The following is a 15187-nucleotide window of genomic DNA, read 5'->3' on the forward strand; positions in this document are numbered from 1 at the left end:
GGGGGGGGGGGGGGAGGGGTCAGCTGGGGGCGAATGGGAGCTCGGGGGCGTGCAGGAGGTTGCGGCGGGAAAGCGCGAGGGAGGGGGGGGACAGGTAGAGTGAGAAGAGCTGGGGGAGGGGGGTTTAAGGGTGGAGGGGGTGAGTGTTAGGAGGTTTAGGAGATTAGGGAGAGAGATAGGAGTAGGGTTGTGAAGATAGGGGAGGGGGGTTGTAGAGGTGGGTGAGGGTGAGAGGTAGAGTGAGAGGATAGGAAGATAGGTAATAGAGGGGGTGGCGGGAAGGGGGGGAGAGAGAGAAATAGATAGAGAAAAATAGATAGAGAAAACGATAGATAGAGAAATAGATAGATAGAGAGATAGGTAGATAGGAGGAGGTGGAGAGTGAGGGAGTTAGATAGTGGGATAGAGAGACAGAGATAGGTAGATAGGAGGAGTGAGGGAGGTAGATAGCGAACGGGTTAGATAGGGGTGATAGAGAGGGGGAGGGGGATGAGGCAGGAGCAGGAGGGCAGGCACGGGGAGAAGAAGACGGAGGAGGCAGAAGAGCCGAAGACAGAAGAGCGGAAGAACCGGAAGAACCGAAGACCAGAAGATCACAGAAGAGCAGAAGATCACAGAAGAGCAGAAGATCACAGAAGAGCAGAAGATCACAGATGAAGATACGGAAGACGAGGAACAGAAGGCAGAAGACAGGCAGAAGACCTCAGAAGAAGATGAAGAAGAAGAGAGGCGACAGGAGAGGCAGAGAAGCACACAGAAGAAGAGAGAAGACGGGGAGAAGAAGAGTACAGAAGAAGATTACAGACGAGGAGCGAGGAGGAAGAACAGAGAAGAGGAAAAGAAGAAAAGAAGCAGGAGAGAGGGTGAGTAGCGCGGGGCAGGGCGAGGGGCTGGGAGGTGGGGGGTACTTACTGTGAGGTGGGTCTCAGGAACTCAGGAACCTGGAGGAGCTGCAGCGGCAGGGGGAGCGACCTACCCTCGAGTATCATTTCATTCCATTCTGCAATATGAACTTCTCCATATCTTGAAGATTGTGGAGGCGTACAATTTTGTTACTTAAGGCCTCCTGGGGTTCATTCCTTTCTATTGGGGGGACATTAATGATCATAATGTTTCGCTTGCCTTTAACTAGAATTCTGAGCTTGTCATTTTTGACTGTGTATCTTTGCTTAGCTTTCAGGATCTTCTCTGCTCTTACTAATGATCTTGGATGGCCACATTAATGGAAGATGTTACATTCACTCCGGCTGGTACTTTTAAAGGAGTGTCTATGGGACTAGATGTCAAAGAAGATTTAGGCAACTGCATACAGCCTTAATTTACAATGAGGCCTACCCATAAATTAGGTGATAAAAGTTCATTCTCTTTATTTTGTTTCTTGAAAACTGAGTTAGGACAGTCTATAACAAATGTGATAATGCAGGATATTATTTGACATGTTATGCAGCTCCTCTAGTTTTGTCAGTGTTCATGTGCCTGCACCAAGCATACTACATCCTCATATGAGGGTTGGGCTATGGCTTTGGTGACAAAACATGCAATTGTTTCTGCCACCAAATATACCTTTTCAGAACTGCAATGTATTACAACTGTTGTGAGGTTCCGTGAGCCATTTTGGGGCTTCCAAACTACTCTTTTCCATTGCTGTTCTCAGAATTTCCATCTGATGGTGCAGCACATAAATAGTTTACCATTTTGTGAGCATTTGTGATCTCGGTCTGAGGCAGCGGTATATATAGCAGGGTTCCAATTAATTTGGGGCTATGATATAATATAATAAGATAGTCTCCCTCACAATCTTTTTTCTCCATTTCTGGCCCTTTCCTCTTCCTTTTCATTTTCTAATTTACATCTCTTTTTGAGACTTCTTTTCAGCATTAACTGGCTGATCTGAGTTTGATTTCTGTGCTGGCTGAACGCTAGCACTTACTCGACCATTCAGCTGCCCTCTCTCAGAATTCAGCCTCTCATACCAATTGACTTGTTTACATTTTCAGTATATGGAGCATGCTGTAGCTTTTCAGGGAGGGGATCTTGACTTGTTTCAAGTTGTGAATGCTCATGCTGGGAGGACACACCTAAAATAGGCTAAAAAAAGGCTTAAGGCTTGGCGAAGCTGTTCAGCTGCATTAAATCCCCTTTCTTCTTATTGATTCTCAAAAACACTTCAGGTATGTGCTCCTTCATTTTGAGCATCAGTGATCGATGCTCTAAAACTGCCATCTTTGTGAGGAAATGATCAGGGAAATTTACTAACATGGGACCAACACACTGCACACACTAGAACAGGGTTCTCCAACGAGTAGTTCGTGAATTACAGTTAGCTCTCCAGCTACCTCTAAGTAGCTCTCCAGTGTGCACCCAGCGTACTAAATTAGATTTTTTTTTTGTATACACCAAAATTGAAAAGTGTGTATTGGAGATGAAAATATGTATATTTTCAGAACTCAAACTGATATTTGGAGCTTAGTAGTTGAATTTGCACAATATGATTAAAGCTGATATTTGACTCAAAAATCATATGGCGCCGGAGAAACGTACTAATATACTTACCTTGGTGTCTGGGGCATTGCAGTTATGACTATCATGTATTGTCCATGTAGAGGCATTCCACACTGACAAAGCCTTTTCTGCATTACAAATAGCAAACATGCATGATGATCTGAGGTGATCACAGCTGCTAATCTTGCATTTTGTGGTCTCTAATGTATTCTCTTCTGATGTGGTCACTTTTACAACATTAGTAATATCAGTAGCTTGGGATGATTTTCATTGAACTTAAGTATCTCCTATTAGAGAAAAGATAGGCAACCCCTGCACTAGATGGTCCCTTGCCCACAGCCGGGCCCAGGCTTCCTAGCAGCTCATACCTAGTTTTGGAGTTTATTGGACTCCCTTGGTGGGAACAGACATGAGTAAATCACTAAAGCCCACAAATATCCTGCTGGGCAACATGTTTGGGAACAGGCAGAAAAAAACACAGGTAAGAGCAATAGAGCTGCAACTGTAACTAATCTGCAACTAAATCAAACTAAACAAAAACATTAGAAACAGCACTTACTAGCAATGCAAAGCATTCTTGCAGCTTCTCACTAGACCTGGTGGCCCCAACTAACTGTTCGAACAAATGGTCTGAATTTTAGTACTGGCTTGCTCCTCTCCTGGCAACAGAGCTGAGGTGATCCTCTCAGACAGAAGGGCACCAACAATGAATCTTACATTGCAAGATATGCCCAGGGAATAGACTGGGTTAGTGCTTGAGAGTTTAAAGCAATGGATTAGCCATGCTGAAAGCTAACACAGACATGGAAACAAGCTACAGCACTTCTCAGTGTCACCTTGATTCCACCTTGGTGTCCATGTAGTTTTTCAGGGTTGTGTTGGAGCTTGGTACTATCAGTTGTTGAATGGGGAGAAGTGGAGCTTGATGAGTTCTTAGAGAGAGTTTATTGCCAACTCCATGAAGGACTAATGTTTGTTTTATTAATTCAGATTGGTCAGATGTGGGATTAAGAAAGGGTAATGGGATGGTGAGAGGACTGGTCTAATCCAGATGTTTGGAGGGCTTGCAAATGAATGATGGACAAGCTATTAAGGTGAAGGTTTTCCCTCTAGGTTTTGTAACATTTTGGCTGATGACAAAGAATTTGAGGAGTGTGTTGAGGGAGTCTTTCAGTTTCTTGGTCTTAGAGGAGTGTATTGTGGGTGTGTTAGGAAAAGGCAGAGTTGATGAGGTCAGAGATTTCATGAATTAAGTCCTTTCTGGGTCCAGAAGAACTTCGGATCAGGTCAAATGGACTACCTAAGAAGACGAGGGATGTGAGGATTCAAATAACTAGAGTGTTGCTGGGTCTCAAAGGGTGAAGGGAGAGGAAGTAATGTGGATATGACAGCCTTGCACCAGTTTTACCTGTGTAATCTGCATATTTATTATAGTACAGTGAGGGAATAAAGAGGTGTAAAATGTGCAGTAGGATGGTGATTTTGGGTTGGGTTTGAGAGTAGGTGCTTATACATGATGTATGGATCCTGGCCAAATAGGAAATTGACCTGTCTGCGTCTCTCCTTAGCTCAGGAAGTCCAAGCAAAATGATGCACTCTCAGAGGATAATCTAGACAACCAGGTATCTGGCAAACAGTTTAATATATAAATAGTAAATTAGAGCCTGGGGCACTTATCTTAATCAGTCTGAGGAAACGTGGCCAATTAACAGTCAGTAATCAAATCAAGCACTCACCGGTGGCTTAATCATTAGCAGAATACAAGAAATGAGCAAAAAGACATTAGGGGATGAGCAACAAAATAGAATCGGTGGGCATGGAATAGAACCATTGAAGACAACAGCAGTGAAAGAAGTTAGGTGTCAAGCAAGGTCGTAATAACATATAAAGAAGTAATCATTCAGCTGTAATAAACTGTTGTATGTCAGCAGCACCACAATGCTCCTCAGGTTAGGCATACATTCCACAAACACATTTGTAGGTTATTATACTAACAAATAAAGGCTGAGATGCTGGTCCAAGTGAAACAGAATTGTAAAACAGTAGTTCAAAGGAATGACAAACCGAGGTGAGAAAAAATGAAGAATAAATGAAGAAAAAGTAAGGTGGGAATGGAGTCAATTTAAAAATCTGGAACTAAGGGAATGACCGCTGAAGAGTAGAACATGACAGAAATACCCCGTTAAATAAGAGAGACTAATATAATTTATGATAGTGGAGGAGTAAAACCAGATATAGCTGAAGTATGACTGAGGTATAGGAGATGTTCAGGAAAGCAATAGGGAAGGAGCAGCAGTATTGCAGATGAATTTAACAACACGCTAAATAGCAGGAAACCAACACAGCAAGGAGGGAAAGATAGCTTGAAATTGGTTTGATTAACCCACCAAAGAGAAATGAGAAGGAAGAGTGAACACAAAGCTGAGATAACATCTGGTTAAGAACCTGGGAAAAGTGAGCTCCTGTGAAAACAAAAGATAGAATTAAATCCTATAGTTTAACTAGACACTTCTCATATGTTCAATAATGATTCAGTAGGCCAAAGAGTTTATTAGTTCTAAAATAAGTTGATGAAGTTACTTCTCTACCTAAGGAAACAAATAATTTATTATGTTGAAGCTTAACAGCTGTGTTGCAGATGGACATTTTAAATGTGGTTGCACAGTACAGAGCAGAAAATACAAAAACTCTTAAATTCATGTAACATACCTGATCGAGCAAGCCAACAAGAAGAACTGGAAGACTAGAATACAAAACGTTGTATAACGCAATGAACCAATCCTCATACACGGGCTGGAAAAAACATTTAGTGTCAATGCTTTAAGTGACAAAGTTTTACAAAAAACAAATTCCGAAGCATGAAGTAACTAAAGTGCGTTCACAAGAAGTCCTATTATGGAAACAAGTAAAGGATTATGGTTATATGGTTATGCTTTCAAAAATATGCAACACACAAGACAAATGTTGTTAAGAGGGTTGTTACTGTAAGTGATTTCAAAGCTTACAGGTGAATTTTATATTCCTTTCAGAAATATAACAAAAATGTAATTTCATCTTCAAAAAGGTAAAGAGGCCTCACCTAAAACAGATGTTATAGTTTGAAAACGATTCAGTTCTTCATAAAAAGTTATTAGCTTCTAAACTGGTTTGTCAGTTTTCAATTTTGTCATGTCAAAATGCAGGTGGGATAAAAAAGCCAAGGGTGGGAGCTGCACATTCCCTCACACTTCAGCCTTTTTTATGTGGACATTGAGAATAATGCATAAAGGTATTGATGGTGGTCTGATGCCCTTAGTTTTGTCTTTAATAGCACAGAAGTAGGTATGATTCTAGCAGCTCCCCTCCAGCATCACAGGCGCCCACCTTCCGCTGGACTCAGATGACAGCTTAGTGTGAAGATGTGAGAGGCATCTTAGTTTTATGTCCAGGTGCTTTACTAATACAGCAGCAGCGTTACTATAATGGTAGATTTAACCATTACTATATACTATACTTCATTGTTTCTAGTGAGGTTAGCATAAGTCTTGAATTATATTTGTAATATCAGCACTCTTGGATGGTAACTGAGGTGACGCCTCTTTGCAATATCACTAGTAAGTTTGAAGTGCTTGCTGGCAAGGTGCATCACCCAAGCCAGACAGTCTGTTTCCTCAGAGCTTGCAAATGATTCCTTCTGTAGCTTGATGATCTTGTGTTACAGCTACTTGGCAAATAATCACAACACCTATAGCCAAAGAGACAGGACTTACTATACGGCAGCATGCTCCCAAATGAACCCGGTAGCATATTCTGCATGATAGCAGTCTTCAGCAAAAAGGTAATTCGCATCTGATGGCATTCAAAATGCTGTCAGTGCCTGCAGAGTTGAACTTCTTGAAGGGACATACTAAATCCAAATCTGTCTCTTAAAAACACAGTTTTGTCATCCACCACTCATCTGGTTCTCTGTTATGCACCTATCAATCATCTCAAATAAAAGCAGAATGTACTGCGAAATTAAACGCACTGAAAAAGAGTTAGTATTTTAAAATATATATGTTTAATGTAAATCAGATACTATTGTATGAGGCTCAGATTGTGTGGAAACGTGAAGAGATTCCATTTAGTGTTACCTATCTGGAGTGTAGTAAAAGCATTGAATGAGCTGAAAATGCAGGAGTCTGTGCGTACACAGAAATTGTGCCTTAGGCTAACCTCACGTCCCCGTCCACATCTGTGTGTGTCAATGCTAGTCTCTATATTGTGGTAGTTAGTTGTCATTGATTTTCTTTTTCTTTTCTATGCAAGAGGATTTGGAGCGCCAAGGTTCCATAGAAATTCACTGATTGTATATTGTGTGTTTCAGATTCTAAAGGAATACATCTGTTTGCTTAAAGAGTTACTTCTCTTTATTAATCTGCTCTAGACTCTGAACTGCCCTAACTTTCTGAGTTTCTTTCAACACTGCTTGTATTAAAAGCAGCTCCACAGTTAAAGCTGAAATTCTTGTTCCCAAATAATGATTGTATCTTGTTTTATAATTGTCTTTATTATAGTGTACCAGCATATGACCAAGACTCCACCTTGAAATTGCAGAAAACAAACAAACACCTTTGTCAACCCCCTAATACAAAATAGCTGATTAGACCATTTATATTTATTTTTTTAGATGCTTACTCACTTAAGGGTTCCACTTAAGGGCCCAATGTGTCTGCAAATGTAATGACTATACTCTGAAGGAAAAACTGAAAGCAAAACAATAAGTTGCACAAATGCTGAATAACTCAAATTTGCATGATACCAGTTTTGTTTCCATTAAATATACTTACTTTTAAACAATCAACTCTCACATAATTTGCCTACCACAGACCTAATATCAGCAGATTACTCTTCCCCCTCTTAACCAAAAGTTTGTATATTCAGACTGTCGGACCTGGTCTTTTTTAGAGTCATCCCCAAACTTTTTTCCTTCCTCCTATTTTTTCTGACCCTTTTTGCTGACGCTAGGACTTTGGGCACTTTACGACTGCTGTGCTAAAGTGCATGTGCTCTCCCTTCTATACTTGGTATGATTGGCTTACACCTGGTTGGCACATTTAATTTACCTCTAAGTGCCTTGTACAGTGGTATCTCTGGCGCCACCCACAGAAGTAGCCTTTCAAACGTGTCTCAGGCCTGCTAGCACAGGGCCTGCATGCGCAATTTACTGCCACAGGGACATGGCATCTAAATTTACTTTCCAGGCCTGGAACACATCTGTTACTACATATATGTCACCCCTAAGGTGAGCCCTAGCTAGCCCTATTGGGAGGTTGCTATGTATGTAAAAGGCAGGACATGTGCCTAGTTGTGTGGCCTGTCCTGGTAGTGACAAACAACCTATTTGGTTTATCACTGCTGGGTGCTGCCTTTCTGATAGGATTGCATTGGAAATGCTCTACCTTAGGTCTGGGTGGTATTGTATGATCTATGAGGGGTAGTGTAGGCATGTTTGGTATGGTTGTAATGGTAGTGAGAAATGCTGCATACTGGTGTAGGTGGATTTTTTTATTACCATTATAGATGTGCCACTTCTATAGAGTGAGCATTTCTCTGTGCTTATGACTCTGGTGTTTTGCAGCCTGACTCCAATCCACGTCTGGGAGTGACAGCTGGGCTTTGTGGACACTGAGGTCAGTGACCCCGAGGCACCACCAGACACCACTGCGGCCCAGGCGGGCAGAAGGAGAGGAGTCGAACCACGCGCAGGAGGCGCAGTGCAGAAGATAGCCACTGTCCCATGTGGACAAGGGCAGCTGCCTCTGAATCCCCCTCTCGATCTTTCCCGCCCGCTACGCGCAGGAGACGTGCAGGGCGAAAGACAGCAGCCGTCCCGCGTTAACACGCGTGGCTGCCACCTGGTTCCTCCTTTTTCGTGACTGGGGAAGCCCAAGGAGGGTCTCTCCCACCATTCCCTTGCCGGGGGCACCCGGCTGGGAGGGGCATTCCACATGGTTGCAGTCCCTGTGAGAGGAGCTGGACTGCTTCCCCCGTTGTAACTGTATCATGCTCCCTGTAATGAGAGCACTGGAGCTCCTTGTGGGGGAAATCATGCCGATGATCGATGCAATGGCATTATGACATGTGATTTATTTGGTAAGCTATGCCTGAGGCACTCACTCATGATAATGTCTTATCATTTTTGATAGTATGTTCATTTGTAGATGGGCCTATCAGGGAATGTTTAACCTTGTGTGCATTCATAGTAATACCTAGGCATTCCTAATAGTAGGATTATTGGGATGTGCATTTTTTGTAATCATGACAACCTGACTACTGCTTAAGTTGCAGGACGACCAGTAACCTATGTGTTTTTGTGACTACTGTTTTGCTTTTGCAGAGTAATAGTAACTGAGTTATGTTCTATATATCTATGTAGCAGCATATTACTGATACTTGTCGTGTTTAGTCTAATAATTTGTGCAATACAGTGTATTTTTATATAACTTGGTGTTGTGTTTCCTTTGTGGTGTATGTAGTACGTCACGTGTGTTGTGCCATCACTTTACACATTGTCTCCGGTTTAGGCCTGACTGCTTGTGCCAAGTTAGCAAGAGGGTGAAGCAGGGGTTATCTGGGGTGTGTAACCCACCCTCACCCTGACTAGAGTGTATGGGTTCTGCCTGGCTTGGGTGCATAACCTAGCCAACCAGAAACCCCATTTCTAACATTGGTGGCAGCGGTGGGATAGGACTTGCACAATTACATTGTGACACATTGTCGCACCACAAATTGCACTCAAACGATTACATGTTCTAATTTTTTTTATTCTCCTGTTCTCTAAAAACAGTTATTTTTATTTATTACCCCTGTTTCAAATGCTTGCACTTAGGACTCTTGTTTTTTGACACTTGTGTTGCCCTCATCAAAATGGAATCTACCTTTGACCCAGGCAACCTGTTGCTCTACAATTTAGGTGTGTTAAAGGGATTCTGCAGGAAGAGGGGCATACCTGTAAGTGGGGAATCAAATGTAGGGGACCTTCAAAGACCCCTGTTTAATTTTCAGAAGGCATCCTAGGTAACAATGGTAAAGGAGGGCCAAGGGAGTGAGCAGTGGTAATCCGGGGTGTGTAACCCCTCACCATGACTTGAGTTGGTGGGTTCTGCCTGGCTTAGGTGCATACCCTAGCCAACCAGATACCCCATTTCTAACACAACCCGTATGTTGTTAAACTGAGAGGTGATAGGCACCTGTTTGCAGTGTGCTTCTTCCAGGTGACAACAAGTAATCTCCAGACGCTAAGAGGTGAAGCAGTATGATATTAGTGATTCATTGGGGTTCCACATAAGTCAAAAGGGTAAGAGGTGCTAATCCAACCATTATTTTATTACCACACTGAGGTATGGCCATTATGAATTATTTTGATCATCTGATTCATCTGGCTTCAAGAACAAGGTGACCATCTCTTCCCAGGTGGATGGTGGGGATATGCCCATACTTGCTGCATTTTTACATAGTTATCATATGTGGTATAAGTAGAGCAGAAACAAGCCTTGTAGAACTCTTTTTCATCTGATAAAGGTTCACTGAAACACTACCCAAAATCAGTATCAATAAATGCCAGTACAACACTTTGTCCCGGCATCGTGCCATTCCTCTTTAAGCATTGTGCAAGCTGGTCAAGAAACAAAACTGTTCTAACAGTGTAACTTTTGATTATGTTTTATTCATTTCAATATCATCAACTGGCATGCTACTATCATATATGTATGTGTAGGGGATTTATAAAGCACATTTCAACCAGAGGTATCTAAGCGTTAACGCAGTAACCATGGACTGCTGCAACACGTGAAGATTGTAGTGAAAATAACCAAGTTTTGACTTGCTTGCGGAACGGCAGTACAAAGGGAATATTTCAGCGTTTGAAAGCGAGAGAATTCCATAATCTTGAGGCGGCTGTAGAGAAGGCTCTATTCCCTCACTTTGCCTTTTTTGTCCATTAGGTACGTGCCAGCTTAAGATCGTCTATCTTGAGCTGCAGCTAAGAGTATACCACTTAATAGCCGATTGTAAGTATAGAGAGCCTTGTGAATGGAGGGCCTTACGAGCCATACATAGTGCAGTGAAAATTATATGCTTCCTAATCGGTAGCCAGTGAAGATGATGAAATCTTTTTTAACCCCAGTACCAACCAAGCACTCTGTTTCTGAATGAGTTGTAACTTATTCAGAGATGCTTGCCTAATGTTGAAGTAGAGGGCGTTACAATGGTCCAATGTGGACACAATCAAGGCCAATACTACCGTAACTCTGAGTTCCTGAGGGATGAAGGGGAGAACTTTCTTTAACATCTTAATAATCCAAACACACGTTTTTGTGACTTTATTCACTTGAGTGTCAAATGTTAGACCTGAATCACAAGTGATCCCGAGGTTTTTAACCACTGATGATGGTACTGGTAAGGGCCCACATGACTCAGGCCACCAGTTTGAATTCCAGAAGGAAGGGTTCCCACCGAAGATAATGACCTCGGTTTTGTCTCCATTCATTGTTAGACAGTTTTGGTCCATCCAGATATTGACTGCTCTCATGCATGATTGAAATCTGTTAGCTGTGATGGGAATCTTATCTTGGAAGGAAACTAAAATTTGGGTGTCATCAGCATAGGAGGACACCTGGAACTCAAAGGACCGGACAAAATCCATCAAAGGCGCGACCTACAGGTTAAAAAGGGTCCAGCTTAAAGAAGACCCCTGAGGGACTCCGCAAGGGAGCTGAAATGAAGCAGAGCTAAAATCCCCGCATTTGGGTTCTGTCTTGGTAGAATGTCGTCAGAATATTCAGAGCTGATCCCCCTCAATCCTACCTGATGAAGACGATGGGTTAATATGAGGGGCGAGATGGTGTCAAATGCTACAGATAAATCGAGCAGGATTAAGATGGCACCCCCACCCTGATCTACCGGTTTTCTGATGGCATCTGTAGCTGCAATCAAGGCAGTTTCCGTACTATATTTCCAGAAGCTGCGTTGCGATGTATCCAGGCAGTCATGTGTCGTCAGGTAGGAAGTGAGTTCTTGATTTAAACGTTTTTCCCAAATTTTTGCTAATGTAGGTAAGAGGGCAATTGGGTCTAAGTTTTTGAGATCTCCAGGGTCTCCCCCAGTTTTTTTTTTTTTTTTAATGGGTACTATAACAGTTTCTTTCCATTCTGAGGGAAACACGCCCAGGGGTGGGGGGGGTCAGGAGAGGGGTTACGGGTCCGCAGAGGACCCCAAATGAATCTTGGTTAACAGAGACTGGATTATGTCAATAGTTAAAGGTGCGAAATTTGCCAGCATGGGGCCCTCTGCCGGCCTCCCCTTGGGACTACTGTCCTGATCTCCCAAAGATAGCAGTGGGGCAGAAAACTCAGTAAATCTTAACAATCTTGTCTTTAAAGAAATTAGCTACCTTATCACAGAAACTCTGTGAGTTATCTAAAACTTGAGGAGAAACTGGGGAGGTTAAGGCCTTAACAGTTTTAAATAATTCTTTAGGGACATTATCTGCATTTACATTTTTCTTTGAGTAGCAGCATGTCTTAGACAGTTTAATAGCATATTTGTACGCTCCTCTCAATTCACTAAGTTTTATGCTAACAGGTAGGCTAGGGTCGAGTGTTTATTTCCTTTCCTGCCTTCTAGAATCTCTTTGGAGAGCCTTGAGCTCTCCAGTATACCATGGGGCAGATGTCTTTCTCTTAGCTTTGCAATAAACAACCTTTAAAGGGGCCACAAGCTCTATAGCATCCTTAATCCAAGCATTAAGGTTGGCAACTCAAGACCCCTGTTCTTTCCTCAAGCCTCCCCGATTGCCCTCTAAGATATGGACGAGTTCCTCTCTTTTTTATCTGATCCCATTTCCTGCAGATGGAGACTGTTTAAAATCCTTCAGTCTCCTAGATCTTAAGTCAAAAGGAATGAACCTGTGAGCTGTCCAATCTAACTGCAAACACTCTCCTATCGTAATATTTTTATTTGTGGAGAAAATACCATCCAATACATGGCTTGCTAAGTGGGTATTTGTACTGATCGCCTGGACCCACCCAAAGCATGTCATGAGGTCAAGGAGAGTGGCGGTATCTTTGTCCTCGTTATCTTCCAAATGGAAGTTGAAATCTCTGAGAATTATGCTGTGATCTGAGGAGGTTAGGGGTTCAATAATTTGAACCAAGTTATCCAAAAACTGCTTCTTGGGACCAGGTGGACGGTATATCAAAAGACCCTCCATATTTGAAGTAGTTCCAATTTTGATTTTGAAATAGCCATCTTCACAAGAGTTCAAATCATCCATTATTGGGTCAAGGATACAGCTCAGGAATTTTTTTTAAATGATTGCCACTCCACCGCCCCTTTCAGTCCCTGCTCTGTCTGTCTCTCCTTTCTACTCCATAATCCATAGGCAATGCAGATATGAAGTCAGGGTCTGAGTCCGCTCTGGCCCAGGACTCTCTAAGAAATAAGCAATCCAATTTTTTTCCTAAACTGAGATCTCTTATTTCCAGGCTATGCTTAATGAGGGAGCGGGCGTTGATCAATCTACACTTTATGGGGACCGATGTGTTCATATTCTCAAGCTCCGGTGGACTATTCCGTCTATACTCAGGTGTCCAGGAGCATGATCTACAACTCCATCGTTTCGTAGGAGGGGGAGGGAGAAGAGCCATCTCCTCTTTCCTCCCTCAGAAATTGGGCCTAAGATTCCTGAGTTCCAGTGTAATGCCTCTGGATACAATTTTCTTTAGGACCAGCAGCATTTCTGGCTTCTGGTCGGTCGCAGACAGGTGCAGACCGGCTTGGCTTAGGCGTGCCAGCGGTGCGTCCGAGGCACCCCCTGTCTTAATAGCATTTGTCTGCACATGTGGTGAAGAGGGGGCGTGGCCCCAGAAACAAGCAACTAGACCGACGTCCACCAAACCCCAAGATGCCTGTAAAATGGCTGACCCCCGGGCTCTAAGAGCGCAATGTGAACAGTGCTGTCTAAAATTATTAAAAACACAGTATCCTTGAAGTGTATTAGCGAAATTTAAAAAGTAGGAGTATCAGGATAAAAGTGTAACTAACGAGCACACAGTGCTTTGAGTAGCACGTATGCATAGTTAACTATCTAAAGAAACATCAAGCTTTTTACTGATTTGACCCAGAATATACTTGGTGAATGAATTTCTACAAATCTCATCTAATTTGTCTTCATTTTGACTTTCTAGCCTTGAAGTATACATAAATATGGCAAGCAGTAGTCTTTTTTTTTATTGGATTTGAAACTGCAGCTTATGATCTGGGTTTTGCAGCATGTTTGTAGTAATGGCAAGGAGATAGCTTTGGAGTTCATACACAACTATGCATAAGGTACTAAATAACATAAGGTATTGCTAGGGATCTTTTGGGGCTCTTTCTCAGCCACACCATTTTAGCCACATTAATCAAAAATTAATAAATAATACTTTTAATAGTTAAATTAAGAGTAAACTTGAATGGTTGTTTTACTGTCTGCTTATTTTAATAAGCTGTTATTTAAAATGCAAGTACTGGTTATTTTGTTTTCAAAATTGTTTACTGCCCCCTCCTATAATTTAGGATGTTCTTTAATGTTGGCCTACATAAGTAGTAGTTTGAGATAATAAAACCACACTGATTAAGTAAACTCAATATTTACTAACACATACGAGATAGATGGAACAAACAAGTACATTTCACAGTTAGCAAAGTGAATGGTGACTGAGTTGTACCTTCATAAACATCTATTTACATTGCAGAAGGCTTCTGGATAGTAGAACGCTATCAAGGTCATAATCTTCAAGTATCTTTTATACAAAGAAAGTCCCCATTTTGAATTTTGTACTCGGCCTGTTATACACGGAAACTTGGAATGCGTGCACTAGTTCACATGTAATTACACATTGCAAACCTGTAACAGAACTTACCTGTGCAGAAAATCCATTGAAGAATGAGTACCAAAAATGAACTAAGGTGAATGCAAAGTTTTTGTAGAAGAAATATCGCAAGAACTTGCACATCCTTATGTATGACCACCTTCCATGAACAAGGATCAACCGTTGTAAGAATCGAAACTGTGCAAACGAGTAGTCACTGGACATCACTGCCTGCATTCCTTCCTGACCACTTATGCCCACTCCAATATGAGCAGCTGAAAAGTAATCATGATGTTCAACATATTTTGGTTAACATATTTACACTATAAAACATAATGACATCAACTGTGTTACATTAAAATTTTTATACATTTTTCAGCCTACTTTCATCTGTATGATATTTCTTCAATACAAAAAAAGATACATTCTAATTCAAGGATCCCTTATCTTTTTGTGTGACATGTTTTATTTACATCAAGGGTGTTTAAAGTAAATCATGATCTATGCCAGACTTTCAGAATAATTTTGAAAATTGTAGATGAGTCAAATTTATATTCAATGAGTTTAGATTTATCATGTGTATTTTTTTGAAAATCTGACATGAAACTTGCCAGTTTGGAACTATGCTGGAGACCCATTTTGTTTATCTTCTAAAAGAATAATTTTTCACTCACAAATTTTTGTTTCATCGGATAAAGTCATCCACAGGTCTTTAACAGTTATGGTAGGCTTGTCACTACTGCTATCAAAAATTGGTTTTATGACCACAAAGTGGTCTGATACTTGCATCCATATCCATCACAGTCTTATGT

The 15187-nt window shown here is 41.6% G+C and overlaps 1 protein-coding gene across 4 annotated transcripts in view; it reads right to left on the reverse strand.

The window, feature by feature from the left end:
* The window catches only part of ATP8B1 (ATPase phospholipid transporting 8B1), a 306728-nt gene that overhangs the window by 48502 nt on the left and 243039 nt on the right, over nucleotides 1–15187 (reverse strand). For all 4 annotated transcript variants that reach the window (XM_069220066.1, XM_069220071.1, XM_069220080.1 and 1 more), the window contains exons 23-24: nucleotides 14427–14650; nucleotides 5212–5295 (exon numbers count right to left, since the gene is read on the reverse strand). In XM_069220066.1, coding sequence (XP_069076167.1) covers nucleotides 5212–5295; nucleotides 14427–14650 — 308 coding nt within the window. The remainder of the gene's footprint in view (nucleotides 1–5211; nucleotides 5296–14426; nucleotides 14651–15187) is intronic.

Source organism: Pleurodeles waltl, chromosome 1_1, assembly GCF_031143425.1.
Source record: "Pleurodeles waltl isolate 20211129_DDA chromosome 1_1, aPleWal1.hap1.20221129, whole genome shotgun sequence".
Lineage (NCBI taxonomy): Eukaryota > Metazoa > Chordata > Amphibia > Caudata > Salamandridae > Pleurodeles > Pleurodeles waltl.